Below are 17344 nucleotides of genomic sequence, written 5' to 3'. Positions count from 1 at the left end.
AGACACAACATTGACTGCTTTCCTGCTCTGTATATCCACAAGATCACAAGATATTTATGGATGAGGAAGGCCATTCGGCCCATCTTATTCATCCATCTCAAAAGACCCACATAATTATCTACTTGAACCTCTGTCTTCCAGTTCAGCACTCAGGAACCGGTTACTTCTACAGGTGAGCAACACTCCATTCACAATATTTTCAAGAGTGCAACTTCTACATAGAAACTGACTCCCAGGTTCCCTGTAACTTTTGAATGGATTGTAAGACCAACATAGTTTTGAAGTATAAAACCCCATTCAAGAAACAGTTGAGAGACACCAATAAATGTACAGATGATTCAGTTTATAAAATTTAGAATTTGGAGCAACTCAGTACAATAAACTTTTCCTTTAAATAGTACTTAAATATGAAGTTCAGCCTTGGCTCAGTGGTAGTACTCTTTCCTCTGAGTCAAAAGGTCATGGGTTCAAGCCCCACTTCAATGATCTGAGCACATAATCCAGACTGACACTCCAGTGCAGTACTGAGGGAGTGCTGCACTATCAAGAGTTGCCATCTTTCAAATCGCACCTTAAACCAAGGCCTCGTCTTCCCTCTCAGATGAATGTAGAAGAGTCCCTTGTCCTATTTGAAGAGTAGGGGAGTTGTCCCTGGTGTCCTGGTCAATATTTATCCCTACATTACAACAGTGACTACACTTCAAAAGTCCTTCATTGGCTGTAAAGCGCTTTGGGACGTCCAGTGGTTGTGAAAGGCACTATATAAATGCAAGTCTTTCTTTTCAACCAACATCACTAAAACAGATTGGCTGGTTATTTATCTCATTTGTGGGATTGCTGTTTGTGGGCTCTTGCTCTGTGCAAATTGGCTGCTGCATTTGCCGACGCTCTGAGGAAGTGAAAGGTGCAATATAAATGCAACTCCTTTCCTATCTAAAAACACAATTAACCCCTCCAAGTTTCCACACTGACTGGTCCCTGCATTAGTGTGGTGTTGCATCCAAGCAGCTGCAACCTTCATTAGCTTAATAATAATTAAAATGTTATGATCTCATCAATTTAGCAACAAACTTTGCTGCAGCCTGATATTAGATCATTATGTTACTCTGCCCACCTCCCCCCCCCACCCAACTGCATCTGCCCACCCACTTTCAGTCACTATCATGCCCTCCATGAAATGTGCGGACCTCTGTGACTGCTTTATGTGTTGACCAACAAGAAGACAACTTTAGAGGGCAAGCTTTTTTGTCTTTCCAAACACTCCCTTCCCTACCAAAATAACATGTTTCACCTGATGTAAAGCTCACACAATTAAAGGGGCTGTCGCATTGCAATGACTTCAAGCACTAAGTTAGGAGAGTTTGAAAGCATTGACTCATTACTTGGTTTTTTGGAGATGGTGTTCTTTTTCAGATTTACGTTTGGGTCTGAGTGCCAGTGAATCTCATTTGTATGGAGCAGCTGCATAAATATCAGTGGAGGCTGGGGCTGAAATTACATGCTCTAGTAGGAATTCAGTGCTGACCCCACAGCTATATCGGTTTATTTCAACTGTTCGTTTGACCGTGTTGGACATTATAATTCTGTAAGAAAGCGAATGCAGACCCTGGTTCGTTTCACACGGTAGACATTATGCGCCTAACATGGCTGGAACTTGACCTGCATTGTGAGCTACACCAAGAGACATTGTCATTGGACACAGTAGCAAAATACTGCGGATGCTGGAAATCTGAAATAACAACAGAAAATGCTGGAAACACTCAGCAGGTCAGGCAGCATCCGTGGAGCTCCACGGATGCTGCCTGACCTGCTGAGTGTTTCCAGCATTTTCTGTTGTTATTTCCTTCTTTCTCTTCTTAGGCAGTCCCTCGGAACTGAGGATGACTTGCTTCCACATTAAAAATGAGCTCGCATGTGACTGATTAGTCCAATGCCGGACCTACAGTCTCTGTCACAGGTGGGGCAGACAGTGGTTGAAGGGGCGGGTGGGTGGGGTGCTTGGGTTGACATGCGCTCCTTGCGCTGTCTGTGCTTGGCTTCCGCTTGCTCCCGGTGAAGAGACTCAAGGTGTTCGGCGCCTTCCCGGATGCTTCTCCTCCACTTTGTGCGGTCTTGGGCCAGGGATTCCCAGGTGTCGGTGGGGATGTTACACTTTTTCAAGGAGGCTTTGAGGGTGTCCTTGAAGCGTTTCCTCTGCCCACCTGGGGCTCTCTTGCCGTGCCGGAGCTCCGAGTAGTGCGCTTGTTTTGGGAGTCTCGTATCGGGCATGCGGACAATGTGACCCGTCCATCGGAGCTGATTGAGCGTGGTCAGAGCTTCGATGCTGGGGATGTTGGCCTGAGCAACAACACTGATGTTGGTGCGCCTATCCTGCCAATGGATTTGCAGGATCTTGCGGAGGCAGCATTGGTGGTACCTCTCCAATGCTTTGAGGTGCCTGCTGTACATGGTCCATGTCTCTGAGGCATACAGCAGGGCAGATATCACTGCTGCACTGTAGACCATGAGCTTAGTGCCGGGTTTGAGGTCCTGGTCTTCAAACACTCTCTTCCTCAGGCGACCGAAGGCTGCACTGGCACACTGAAGGCGGTGTTGGACTTAGTTGTCGACGTCTGCCCTTGTTGACAGTAGGCTCCCAAGGTATGGAAAGTGGTCCACGTTGTCCAAGACCTTGGCGTGGATTTTGATAATTGGGGGGCAGTACTGTGTGGCGGGGGCAGGTTGGTAGAGGACCTTTGTCTTACGGATGTTTAGTGTAAGGCCCATGCTCTCGTATGCTTCGGTGAAGGTGTTTACGATGGTTTGGAGTTCGACCTCTGAATGAGCGCAGACGCAAGCATCGTCTGCATACTGTAATTCAACGACAGAGGATGGGACGACCTTGGATCTGGACTGGAGGCGACAGAGGTTGAACAGTTTCCCGTTTGTTCTGTAAATTAGCTCCACTCCAGTGGGGAGCTTACTGAGGGTGAGATGGAGCATTGCAGCAAGGAAAATTGAGAAGAACGTTGGTGCGATGACACAGCCTTGCTTGACCCCGGTTCGTACGTGAATTGGGTCTGTGGTGGAACCGTTGGTCAGGATCACGGCTTGCATGTCATCGTGAAGCAGGCGGAGGATAGTGACAAACTTTTGAGGGCAGCCGAATTTGAGGAGGACACTCCATAATCCCTCACGGTTGACAGTGTCGAAGGCCTTTGAGACCAAAGAAGGCCATGTACAGTGGTTGGTGCATTTCTCTTATAATTAACGTGCGGTGAAGATCATGTCCATTGTGCCCCTTAGTGGGCGGAATCCGCATTGCGACTCTGGGAGAAGCTCTTCGGCCACTGGGAGAAGGCGATTGAGGAGGATTCTAGCGATGACTTTCCCTGTGGCAGATAGCAGGGAAACTCCTCTGTAATTACTGCAATCGGACTTGTCACCTTTCTTGAAGATGGTCACAATTACGGCGTCTCTGAGATCCCCTGGCATGCTCTCCTTCCAGATAAGAGAAATTAGTTCATGAGTTCGCGCCAGTAGTGCGTCTCCACCATGCTTTAGTGCCTCGGCGGGGATTCCATCTGCTCCTGAGGCCTTGTTGTTCTTCAGTTGTTGGATGGCCTTTTCAACCTCATGCCGGGCTGGGGTTATGCTGAGATGGTGGCGGGTAGCATGCTGTGGGATGGAGTTGAGGACACTTGTGTCGAAGACAGAGTTGTGGTTAAAGAGATCTTCAAAGTGCTCCTTCCAGCGGGCACTGACTGCTTCCCTGTCCTTGATGAGTACCTCTCCGTTCTTGGCCCGCAGTGGGGAAGGGCCTTGGGTGCTTGGGCCATAGATCGTCTTGACTGCGCTAAAGAATCCACGCACGTCGTGGTTGTCGGCTAGCTGCTGGATCTCCTGCGCTTTCTCCACCCACCATCTGTTCTTTAGGTCGCGAGTTTTTTGTTGGACCTCGGCCTTCAGGCTTCTGTAGAGCTGCTTTCTTGCTCTCGAGTTTTGTTGCTATTTCCAGATCAGAAATGCCTTGCGCTTGCGGCTTATTAGCTCCTGGATCTCCTGGTCATTCTCGTCGAACCAGTCTTGGTGTTTCCTGGTTGAGTGACCGAGCGTCCCTTCACAGGTGCTGATTATGGAGGCCTTGAGTGCAGACCAGACGCCGTGGGCACTCTGTGTCTCTGCATCACTGGGAGTCGTCAGGTTGTTTGTGAGGCGCAGGCTGAATAGGGCTTTCTTAGCGGGGTCTTTGAGTGCTCCAGCGTTAATTTTCCTGCGGCATTGTTTCTGTTGCCGCCGCTGTTTTGGGGCTACATTGATGGACATGACAGAGCGGATTAGGCGGTGGTCTGTCCAGCAGTCATCAGCTCCTGTCATGGCGCGGGTGATGCGGACGTCCTTGCGGTCCCTCACTCGGATGATGACGTAGTCCAGCAGATGACAGTTATTTCATATTGTCATTGGCGTCCATTTCCTGATGTAATGCTGATCCAGGTGGAAAGGAGGTTTGAGTGAGTGTTACTTGGGTTGTGGGAGGGCAGGTGTATTTTGGGGCTGGAATCACGGCCTTCGCTGGTTAGGAAGACAATGGTAGCTGAATTCTGAAGGCCAAGGGCAATGCACAAAGATTAAGACGTGCAAACATATGTTGACAGAAGGCAAGAAGATTGGTGAGGCTACAAAGCGTGGCAGCCAACTAAATACTTTTTTTCAGAAATCTCTATTTGGAACAGAGAAACAGGAAGGAAAGTCCTACAATGTGTGAGTTCTCACTCTCAACCACATTTTTAAACCACACAATGACAGAAGAGAAGAAATCAAGAAGGATGGGAAAACAATGGATTGTAAGACCAACATAGCGCTATTTTTGAAGAAACTTTATAGATTCAGTATAGCTGTATGTTCTTCCACCTTCTGGGTGACTGGGGTTCCTGTGAAATATGGAGGAACGCATTCAAAAATGCAAGAGCTGAGGCTTGGAGTTAGGTCTGTGAGAGGGCGCATGTGAGAGGCAGTAGGCCTATGGCTTGGGTTACAAGGAGAAAAGCAGGTAACGTGAGTTGACTTACATTAGAGGGTGCAAGGTGATGCCAGTTGGTTAATGCTGCTCGCTGGGTGTTGGCAGCTGGGGAGTTCTATACCTCAATCAGACATTAATGGAATCTTGCGTGAAGGGGAAATGCTTTCCTTAGGGAAGACAGGGAAATGAGAGAGCAGACATGGCTTATGCACACCCAACCATCTACCAGCCAGTTATAGGGCAGCAATGGCAGGACTCGTCACTGTCACTAGTTACAGGTAGATATGGATGTAGAGGATAAATGAATTGTTGGTAAACAAAGAAAGGAGAAAATAATTTCTTTTTAAGTGTTATGGACCCACGGCGAAGAATCACTGAAAAGACTACACGATAACATCAACAAGTTCCATCCCACCATCAAACTCACCATGGACTACTCAGAATCAGTCTCATTCCTGGACACACGAATCTCCATCAAAGACGGACACCTCAGCACTTCACTCTACCGCAAGCCCACGGACAACCTCACGATGCTTCACTTCTCCAGCTTCCACCCTAACCACGTTAAAGAAGCCATCCCCTATGGACAAGCCCTGCGAATACACAGGATCTGCTCAGACGAGGAGGAACGCGATGGACACCTACAGACACTGAAAGACGCCCTTGTAAGAACGGGATATGACGCTCGACTCGTCGATCGACAGTTCCGACGGGCCACAGCGAAAAATCGCATAGACCTCCTCAGAAGACAAACACGGGACACAACCAACAGAGTACCCTTCGTCGTCCAGTACTTCCCCGGAGCGGAGAAACTACGCCATGTTCTTCGCAGCCTTCAACATGTCATCGATGACGACGAACACCTCGCTAAGGCCATCCCCACGCCTCCACTACTCGCTTTCAAACAGCCGCCTAACCTCAAACAGACCATCGTTCGCAGCAAATTACCCAGCTTTCAGGAGAACAGCGACCACGACACCACACAACCCTGCCACAGCAACCTCTGCAAGACATGCCAGATCATCAACACAGATACCATCATCACACGTGAGGACACCACCCACCAGGTACATGGTACATACTCATGTGACTCGGCCAACGTTGTCTACCTCATACGTTGCAGGAAAGGATGCCCCGGAGCATGGTACATCGGCGAGACCATGCAGACACTGCGACAACGGATGAACGGACACCGCGCAACAATCACCAGGCAGGAGTGTTCCCTCCCAGTCGGGGAACACTTCAGCAGTCAAGGACATTCAGCCTCCGATCTTCGGGTAAGCATTCTCCAAGGTGGCCTTCGAGACACACGACAACGCAAAATCGTCGAGCAGAAACTGATAGCCAAGTTCCGCACCCATGAGGACGGCCTTAACCGAGATCTTGGGTTCATGTCACGCTACATGTAACCCCACCTGATGCAGGGTCATCCAGACTCGAGTCGACATTGGCTTGTTCTCTCTACACAGATGCGGCCGGACCTGCTGTGATTTCCAGCCAAAAAAAATGTTTTTTGTCTGTTTTTTTGTTTTTCATACAGACCCCAGCATCTGCAATATTTGACCCCTTGTGACCCCACCTCATTGTTCTTTGATGTAATGTTTCCCTGACTGACCTGTTTGGACACCATTCACACCTTTGACTGCTGTGATTATCTCTCTGCCGAGGTGTAATAAATGGCAGTTGGAAAGGTTACCTGTAAACATCTGACATGATTCTCTGACTATATAAGCTGTGTCTTTATGCATTTCTCCACTTCACCTGAAGAAGGAGCAGCGCTCCGAAAGCTTGTGATTTCAAATAAAGCTGTTGGACTATAACCTGGTGTCGTGTGACTTCTTACATTTGTCCACCCCAGTCCAACTCCGGCATCTCCACACCTTAAAAAAGGAGGACAGAGCTAGAACAGTGTTGAGGTTTGGAGGTGGCCAGTTGTAAGGCAAGTGCTTTGCAATGCAGGGAAATGGGCCATGGACTCAGACCTGCATTCCTCTACACAATGAGTGCCTGATCTTGGCTGTGCTGACACTGAGTGGAGACAAAGAAGGAAAATGGGAGATCTGGACCTCCTCATGCGCCTTCTATTGACACTGGCACCGACTAGAGCAGATTGCCCGTCTGCCCTCTCAGATGGGGTGCGACGCAGGCAGGGAATCAGCACTGGAGGGCATGATCCCAGTGTAACTGCCCGGATCAGATCTTTTGATCCCTTAAATATCGACAGTGTTACTCTTCAATCAGCAGATATTCTAAGTCAATCGTTCTCTGTTGAATACCCTGCCCCACAGCAGTTTTAGGGGGTTAAAAATTCAATCACTGACCAGGAATATTCACCGGAGCATTAAGATGTATTTTTTCTTTCAGATTCTGACACTCCTGCTGTGTATCTGTGGTTTTTATTTTCCTTTTTAGTCTCCTTCTGATTGGGAATAGCCTGGTGATGAAGTAGATGTGAAAGTCAAGCTTCCTGCATCTATATTCAGAGTAGCTGTGTGCCCTCATTGCGCCAACTCTGGAGATTAGCAGGCACAATCCAGACAGCTGCAGTTATTCTTGGACATTTCTATTTATTCTCTCCTCTTCTGACACAAAGAGATTACTGGAGGTTCTCATCCCCCCCAAATGTGTCACAAATACCCCATCCGCTGATCGTTTAAAGGGGTTTAAAAAGTAGGGAGGGGGAAGTTAAAAAAAAGATTTAAATAGAATCCCATCGATCACTGAGATGAATAGGAAAGTGATATGCCTCGCTGTAAATAGTTGCATGGAGATAAATCCGATTCGGGGGTATACAGGGGCACAGACTGCGGTACTGGACTCACTGCATCAACACAGGGTCCGGCTGCTACCCTCTGTTTCTGGGATTAGGCTGGGATTACTCTTCTTCCTTACGACCTGATGGCGTTCTGATCAGCAATAGTTTCATTAATCTAAATATATAGGTACAGAATCACACGTTAAGATGCGTCGTTGTCAGATACTGGCCCTGTCCAGAATTCAGGTAAAAACGCCCGCTTGCATTGCTAAACAGGATAAAACACAGCAAATTCTGCACACACATCTGGCTGCGAACATCGAAAGGCGGCTCTGGTCTTTGTCCCCCACCCCACCAAAAATAAAAATCAATTCCCCCAATACAGCAAAAAGAGTGAAATGCACAGACCTGGTTCGTATTTCAGGTAGAGAATGGACACGATGTAATAAGCCAAGTCAAACAGCGGGAACATGGATATCTTAGAAAAATAAAGAGCTACTTCGCTCAGGTTCAGCACCGCCAGGATATCCATGCTGAGGGAGTTCGGCGTCTGCAGCTTCTGATAGGTGCTTTGGCCAGGTGGCTCTGAGTTTTGTCTCCGGTTCCTTGTCTCTCTGTCTGTCTCTTTCTCTCTCTGTCTCTCTATATCTATCTGTCTGCCTTTCCCCAGCTGCGGTTGACAGGGTAACTGCCCCTAACCCAGCCCCCCGGGCTATCACAAATAACCCCCTGACGTCACCCACACAACACACAATTGCACTGCCAACGTCTGATCAAAGCCAATCAGGGACTTGTAACTGCAGCCTACACAGAAATAAACAGCAGACACACACACAGCCCTAAAAGGCAGGAGAGGAAGCAGTCATCCAGGCACAGCCCAGTGAGAGGCAAGGCTTAACAAAGTGAAACTCCCCACAAACTGTCAGCATTGGGCTCTTGGAGGTGCCCTGCCCTGCCCTCAAAGTCTAGGTGTCGTCAGGAGAGGGCGGCGACTGAATTACCCGGGATTAAGCAGAAAGCAGCAGCCCAGGTCCCGCACACACAGACAGACTTCAACTCCTTTAAACCTGAATCCAAGATGCACTTTTGTCAGATCACCAAAGGCGAATGGATCTACTGAGAGAGACTTGAAACAAGCATTCCCCCAGGATTCAAAAACACCCGCCCTCAAATATACTCCCTCCCACACACAAATATGTATCTACATGCACAAACAGACATAAACAAACATGCAAACACAAATACACATGCATACACACAAACAGACAAACACAAACACACACTAGAGAAACATCACCCATTTTGGTTTAAAAAAAGCAACCTATATTGTATTCTGACAAAGCTTCCCACCTGAAACATGCTCATCTGTTCTCCATAGATGCTAACTGACCTGAGGAATGTTTCCAGCATTTTCTGTGTTTTTATTGAATTCAAAATAATTATAGCTCCTCTGCTTATTTTTAAATGACATACAATATAATAAAGAACTTGAATTTATATAATGCCTTTCACATCCTCAGGACATCCCACGTGCTTTTTTTTTAAGTGTAGTCACTGTTGTAATGTAGGAAACACAACAGCTAATTTGCATACAGCAAGGTCCCACAAACAGCAATGAGATAAATAAGCAGAAAATCTGTTTTGGTGGTACGGATTATGGGGTAAATATCGGCCAGGACACCTCACTGATGTGCTTGGAATACATAGGAACAGGATTAGGCCATTCAGCCCCTCAAGTCTGTTCTGCTATTCAATGAGATCAGGGCTGATCTGTAACTTAGCTCCATCTACCCACCTTGGTTCCATATCCCTTAATACCCTTGCTGAACAAAATTCTATCAATCTCAGTTTTGAAATTTTCAATTGACCCCCAGCCTCAATAGCTTTTTGGGGGAGAGAGTTCCAGAATTCCACTACACTTTGTGTGACATCACCCCTGAATGGCCTAGCTCCGATTTTAAGGTTATGTCCCCACCAGAGGAAATAGTTTCTCTCTATCTACCCAATCAACTCCTTTAAACATCTCAATTAGATCACCCCTTAATCTTCTATACTCAAGGGAATACAAGCCTAGTCTAAGCAACCTGTTCTCATAATTTAACCCTTTTAGCCCCTGTATCATTTTGGTGACTCTGTGCTGCACCACCTGGGATGACGTACGAGGAGAGATTGGGTCGATTGGGCTTGTACTCGCTGGAGTTTAGAAGAATGAGAGGGGATCTCATCGAAACTTATAAAATTCTAACAGGACTAGACAGACTAGATGCTGGAAGGATGTTCCCGATGGTCGGGGAGTCCAGAACCAGGAGTCACAGTCTAAGGATAAGGGGTAAGCCATTTAGGACAGAGATTAGGAGGAATTTCTTCACCCAGAGAGTGGTGAACCTGTGGAATTCTCTACTAAAGAAGGCAGTAGAGGCCAATTCATGAAATATATTCAAGAAGGAGTTGGATATATTTCTTAAGGCTAAAGGGATCAAAGGATTATGGAGAGAAGGCAAGAACAGGGTACTGAATTTGGATGATCAGCCATGATCTCATTGAATGGCGGAGCAGGCTCGAGGGGCCAAATGGCCTACTCCTGCTCCTATCTTCTATGTTTCTGTGTTTATGTTTCCAAAGCCAATGTATCCTTCCTGAGGTGCAGTGCCCAGAAATGACTGCAGTACTCTAAATGGGATCTAATCAGAGCTTTATATAACTATCACATAACTTCCACCCTTTTCTATTCCAGCCCCCTTGAATTAAAGACCAACATTCCATTAGCCTTTTTAATTTATTTTGTACCTGTCCACTAGCTTTTACTGGTTTCTGTACTTGTACAGAATGTGATCTTTTACATCCACCTGAGAGGGCAAACAAAACCTCGTATAATGCCTCATCCAAAAGACAACACCTCTGACAGTGCAATACTCCCTCATTATTGCACTGAAGTGTCAGTCTGTATGTTCAAGCCTCTGGAGTGGGGCTTCACCCATGATCTTCTGACTCAGAAGCGAGAGTGCTACCACTGAGCCACTTCTTGTCTACAAAATGTTACTTCTGGTTGTATGTTTTTGAGTCAATTTTTTCTAGCATAAATTCCTATGTCCACATTTATATAACGGAAAATGCCTATGTAAACCTGACACACTGTAATTAGACCCTCCCGCCATCAGTGGCATTGTAGCACCTCAGGTTTGCACTTCCCAGTTCCTCAGCTGGGAGAACTCCCCTGCTCTTCTTCGAATAGGGCCATGGGATCTTTTACGTCCACAGTGCTGCACTCCCTCAGTACTGAACTGAAATGTCAGCCTAGATTTGTGTGCTCAAGTCTCTGGATTCAGAGGCAAGAATGCTACCCACTGAGCCACAACTTACACTCAAAGTCATGTTTGATAAATTGAGTAAAGTTTTTTTTGAAGAAGTGACCACTTTGGTAGATAAAGAGAATGCAGTAGATATTACATATACAGATTTTCAGAAGAAATTCAATAAAGTGTTTCATAGGAAATTTGTTAGAAAAATTCAAGCATATGGTATGAGGAAATGCAGCAGTATCAATAGAAAATTGGTTGAACATAGGAACAGGAGTAGGCCATTTAACCCTCGAGACTGATCTGTCATTCACAAGATCATGGCTGAACTGCGACCTAACTCCCGCCTTTGCCCCATATCCCTTAATATCTAATATCCTTACCTAAGGAAGGATACACTTGCCATAGAGGGAGTGCAACAAAGGTTCACCAGACTGATTCCTGGGATGGGGGGACTGTCCTATGAGGAGAGATTGAGTAGACTAGGCCTATATTCTGTAGAATTTAGAAGAATGAGAGGTGACCTCATTGAAACATACAAAATTCTTACAGGGCTTGACAGGGTAGATGCAGGGAGGATGTTTCCCCTGGCTGGGGAGTCTAGAACCAGGGGTCACAGTCTCAGAATAAGGGGTCGGCATTTAGGACTGCGATGAGGAGAAATTTCTTCATTTGGAGGGTGATGAATCTTTGGAATTCACTACCCCAGAGGGCTATGGAGGCTCAGTCGTTGAGTATATTCAAGACAGTGATTGATAGATTTTTGGATATTAAGCGAATCAAGGGATATGGGGATAGTGCAGGAAAGTGGAGTTGAGGTCGAAAATTAGCCATGATCTTATTGAATGGCGGAGCAGGCTCAAGGGGCCGAATGGCCTACTCCTGCTTCTATTTGTTATGTTCTTACCTTTGGTTAACAAAAATCTATCAATCTCAGATTTAAAATAAACAATTGATATAGCATCAATTGCCAGTTGAGGAAGAGAGTTCCAAACTTCTACCACCCTTTGTGTGTAGAAGTGTTCCCTAATTTCACTCCTAAAAAGGCCTGTCCCTAATAGCCCCTACTCTTAGACTCCCTAACCAGCGGAAATAGCTTCTCTCTATCTACCCTATTAGTTCCACTTAATATCTTGAAAACTTCAATCAAATCACTCCTTAAGCATCTAAATTCCAGGGAATACAACCCTAGTTTGTGTAATTTCTCCTTGTAATTTAACCCTTGGAGTCCAGATATCATCTGGTAAATCTACACTGCACTCCCTCCGAGGCCAATATATCCTCCCTAAGTGTGGTGCCCAGAACTGCTCACAGTACTCCAGGTGTGGTCTAACCAGGGCTTGTATAGCTGTAGCATAACTTCTACCCCCTTGTATTCCAGTCCTCTAGATATAAAGTCCATTAGCTTTTTAGATTATTTTCTGTACCTGTCCATGACATTTTAATGATCTATGTACATGGACCCCCAAGTCTCTTTGGACCATTTAGAAAGTACATAAGAACATAAGAAATAGGAGCTGGAGTAGGCCATTTGGCCCTTCGAACCTGCTCCATCATTTAACAAGATATTGGCTGATCTTCTACCTCAACTCCAACTTCCCGAACTATCCCAATATCCCTTAATTCCCTTTGTTCCCAAAAATTTATCGACCTCTGTCGTGAATATACTCAACGACTGAGCATCCACAGCTTCTGGGGTAGAGAATTCCAAAGATTCACAACCCTTTGAGTGAAGAAATTTCTCCTCATCTCAGTCTTAAATGGTCTATTTCGACCTCCTGCCAAAATGCTTAGAACATGGCCTTGTCATAACCAACACCCTGTTCCGTCAGAGAGACAAGCACAAGGCTTCATGGCAGCACCCTCGCTCCAAGCACTGGCATCTGCTGGACTATGTCATCATCCGAGCGGGGGACCTCGAGGACGTCTGCATCACCCGCGGCATGACAGGAGCTGATGACTGCTGGACAGACCACCGCCTAATCCGCTCTGTCATCTCCATCAATGTAGCCCCAAAACAGCAGCGGCAACAGAAAAAATGCCGCAGAAAAATAAACGCTGGAGCACTCAAAGACCACGCTAAGAAAGCCCTATTCAGCCTGCACCTCACAAACAACCTGACAACTCCCAGTGATGCAGAGACATAAAGTGTCCACAGTGCCTGGTCTGCACTTAAGGCCACCATAATCAGCACCTGTGAAGAGACGCTCGGTCATTCAACTAGGAAACACTAAGACTGGTTCGACGAGAACGACCAGGAGATCCAGGAGCTAATAAGCCGCAAGTGCAAGGCTTTCCTGATCTGGAAACAGCAACACAACTCGAGAGCAAGAAAGCAGCTCCACAGACGCCTGAAGGCCGAGGTCCAACAAAAAACTCGCGACCTAAAGAACAGATGGTGGGTGGAGAAAGCGCAGGAGATCCAGCAGCTAGCTGACAACCACGATGTGCGTGGATTCTTTAGCGCAGTCAAGACCATCTATGGCTCAAGCACCCAAGGTCCTACTCCACTCCGGGCCAAGAACAGAGAGGTACTCATCAAGGACAGAGAGGCAGTCAGTGCCCGCTAGAAGGAGCACTTCGAAGATCTCCTTAACCGAGACTCTGTCTTCGACACTAGTGTCCTCAACTCCATCCCGCAGCATGCTACCCGCCACCATCTCAGCACAACCCCAGCCCAGCATGAGGTTGAAAAGGCCATCCGACAACTGAAGAACAACAAGGCCTCAGGAGCAAATGGAATCCCTGCCGAGGCACTAAAGCATGCTGGAGAAGCACTACTGGTGCGAATTCATGAACTCATTTCTCTTATCTGGAAGGAGGAGAGCATGCCGGGGGATCTCAGAGACGCCGTAATTGTGACAATCTTCAAGAAAGGTGACAAGTCCGATTGCGGTAATTACAGAGGAGTTTCCCTGCTGTTTCAGGGAAAGTCATCACAAGAATCCTCCTCAATCGCCTTCTCCCAGTGGCCGAAGAGCTCCTCCCAGAGTCGCAATGCAGATTCCGCCCACTAAGGGGCACAATGGACATGATCTTCACCGCGCGTCAATTATAAGAGAAATGCAGGAAACAGCACCAACCACTGTACATGGCCTTCTTTGATCTCACAAAGGCCTTCGACACTGTCACCATCCTCCGCCTGCTTCACAATGGGCCAGAAATCTGGGTTGGAGGCTTCCCGCGGGCGCAAGCCCCCGACCTGCACTTACATAGCGCACCTGCCGTTGTGCTGTGGGGCCGCGTGGGATTCCGATCCTGGGCCTCTTCTTGCTGCCGGTGTGCAGTGCTTGTGTATCCCAGCGGCGAAGTTAGTTCGCAGCGTCCCCTGGGATCACGTGGGCCATGGGAAGCCAATCGGAGCAGGGAATCTATTCATAGATTTGACAGGAAGACAGAGATCGGCCCCAAAACCTAAGTAAAACTTCAAATAAATTTTATTAAAAATCACATTTTAAAAATAACTATAAATTACATAAATTAACTATTTTAAACAAAAATTTAAATTTTTGAAAAAATTAATTAAAGTTTTTAACGGGGCTAAAAATAAACTTACTGACATGAATCAGCCATTCATGTAGAAATGACTTATGAAATAATACTAGGCAGCCTGCTGGTGGCGCTGTCCAGGGAGAGTATAAATACTCGGGCATGGACCCAGCTTGCTCAGGACATTCTTTTACAGGAACTAGTGAAGGACACAACTAGATCTCCATGTTGTAAAACAGTTGATTAAAGCTTTGTTTAACACTTAGACCAAGTGCCTAGTAGTTTTCTTTCGTCATGTTTCTTTAAAGTATTTTAAAATGATAAACCTGTGGAAAAAATGTTTTAATTTTACTTAATTAACCTCTTACCTTGTTCAAAGCAGGCTGTGCGACTGCTTTTCTCACGCGCAGCTGCTAGGGACTTACCCGCATGGAGAAACGTGTAAAAAAAATCAGAAGTTCCAGGCGTACGCGCTGCCTCTCTGGCACACACATTTGACCTGTGAATCCCTTCCTTCAAGGGAACGGATGTTCCGGTTTCCATGCACAAAACCGGCACTTTCGTTGGCCCTACGCGTGAGTACACAGCGCGTACTCACCTGTGGGGACTTGAATTTCTGGCCCAACGTGATCCTGATCAACGGTTCCACCACAGACCCAATTCACGTACGGACTGGGGTCAAGCAAGGCTGTGTCATCGCACCAACACTCTTCTTGATCTTCCTTGCTGCAATGCTCCATCTCACCCTCAGTAAGCTCCCCACTGGAGTGGAGCTAATTTACAGAACAAACAGGAAACTGTTCAACCTCTGTCGCCTCCAGTCCAGATCCAAGGTCGTCCCATCCTGTGTCATTGAATTACAGTATGCAGACGACGCTTGCGTCTGCGCTCACTCGAAGGTCGAACTCCAAACCATCGTCAACACCTTCACCGAAGCGTACAAGAGCATGGGCCTTACAATAAACATCCGTAAGACAAAGATCCTCTACCAACCTGCCCCCGCCACACAGTACTGCCCCCCAATTATCAAAATCCATGACAAGGCCTTGGACAACGTGGACCACTTTCCATACCTCGGGAGCCTACTGTCAACAAGGGCAGACGTCGACGACGAAGTCCAACACCGCCTTCAATGTGCCAGTGCAGCCTTCGGTCGCCTGAGGAAGAGAGTGTTTGAAGACCAGGACCTCAAACCCAGCACTAAGCTCATGGTCTACAGAGCAGCAGTGATACCCACCCTGCTATATGCCTCAGAGACATGGACCATGTACAGCAGGCACCTCAAAGCACTGGAGAGGTACCACCAACGCTGCCTCCGCAAGATCCTGCAAATCCATTGGCAGGATAAGTGCACCAACGTCAGTGTTGTTGCTCAGGCCAACATCCCCAGCATCGAAGCTTTGACCATGCTCGATCAGCTCCGATGGACGGGTCACATTGTCCGCATGCCCGATACGAGACTCCCAAAACAAGCGCTCTACTCGGAGCTCCGGCACGGCAAAAGAGCCCCAGATGGGCAGAGGAAACACTTCAAGAACACCCTCAAAGCCTCCTTGAAAAAGTGTAACATCCCCACTGACACCTGGGAATCCCTGGCCCAAGACCGCACAAAGTGGAGGAGAAGCATCCGGGAAGGCGCCGAACACCTCGAGTCTCTTCACCGGGAGCAAGCGGAAGCCAAGCGCAGGCAGCGCATGTCAACCCAAGCACCCCACCCACCCGCCCCTTCAACCACCGTCTGCCCCACCTGTGACAGAAACTGTAGGTCCCGCATTCGACTCATCAGTCACCTGCAAACTCATTTTTAATGTGGAAGCAAGTCATCCTCGGTTCCGAGGGACTGCCTAAGAAGAAGATTTTGAGTGAACCACCAGCCCCTTAAAGGGGCCGCGCACCCAACAATAAATTAAAGGGAACATTGGTTGCCACAGCCTGGATTTATCTCAGTTTTCCCATCTGAAATCAGTCGGAAAAGGAGGCGAAGGCAAAACAATCAGGCAGTATGGCCCACCATTGTATTCCCACCCTGACCTCATTTCCTCCACCCCCCCCCGGGAAAGTCACTGGTGTTCCTTCCCTGGCCACTCCTCGGTGGGAAGGTGGTGCCCAGAAAGCCACCGCATCTCACTACCTTCCGCCGTTGATCCCATCAGTCCAAGGGATCACCAGGAAAGGGATCACAGTAAGCCCTAAAGCATCAGCAGATGACCGCCTTTTGGAGAAAGTGGACTCCATACTGGGCACCTCCCCCTCCCCCTCCCCTCTGTTAAACCTCAGATCCTTACCTTTTTAAGCCGAGGCCTAAAAACTGCAGTTCCCTCCTTGGTCTCTGGGGCTGTTCTACCTCCTTTAAAAGGTTTTGCCTCTTCAGGTGCTAAAATGCTGATACTGCTGTGACATCACCAGAACATTCCCTGGTTACAGCAGTGGGCTCCTTCTGGCTAGTCAGGGTGGCGGGCAAAAGTCCCACCCTAACCTTCCTCCAGAATCCAGGACCTTGTTTTTTGGGGGATCTTGGCCCCTGACCTCAAACAGCCCGTCCCTCCTGCTCTGTATAAGGAGGACATTCAGGTCCATTTCCCTGAGGTTGCTCTTCTTTTGGCCCTGACTGGCATCCTTCTTGCCCAGTTTGCCTGCTTCCTCCAGTGCTGCCATTGACCCTTTGACGCCCGATCTCCCAACTTCGTTTTGGCCATTGAAGCTACTGGCTGGAAAAAGCAACGACAGGTTGAGGTGGCGTGCAGCAGCAGGAAGCTGGCTCCAGCGACGTCATTTAAAGGGATCCTCACCAATCACTCGTACGTG

At 47.6% G+C, this 17344-nt stretch overlaps 1 protein-coding gene across 3 annotated transcripts in view; it reads right to left on the bottom strand.

The window, feature by feature from the left end:
• Positions 1-8526, bottom strand: part of tmem38a (transmembrane protein 38A) — a 69979-nt gene extending 61453 nt beyond the window's left edge. Inside the window, exons 1-2 of one of the 3 annotated variants that reach the window (XM_086005024.1) lie at positions 8163-8252; positions 7321-7433 (exon numbers count right to left, since the gene is read on the bottom strand). Coding sequence is in view for 2 of the 3 variants with exons in the window: in XM_086005023.1 (XP_085861149.1) it covers positions 8163-8286 (124 nt within the window). In the remaining variant the exon portion in view is untranslated. Of the gene's footprint in view, positions 1-7320; positions 7434-8162 lie in introns of all 3 variants that reach the window. The other 2 variants (XM_086005023.1, XM_086005022.1) reach the window with 2 other exon arrangements.
• Between the last annotated feature and the right edge of the window lie 8818 nt (positions 8527-17344).

Source organism: Somniosus microcephalus, chromosome 13, assembly GCF_052327205.1.
Source record: "Somniosus microcephalus isolate GS21.2 chromosome 13, FLI_Smic_1.0, whole genome shotgun sequence".
NCBI classification, from domain to species: Eukaryota; Metazoa; Chordata; class Chondrichthyes; order Squaliformes; family Somniosidae; genus Somniosus; species Somniosus microcephalus.
This window is presented reverse-complemented; position numbering and strand designations above follow the sequence as displayed.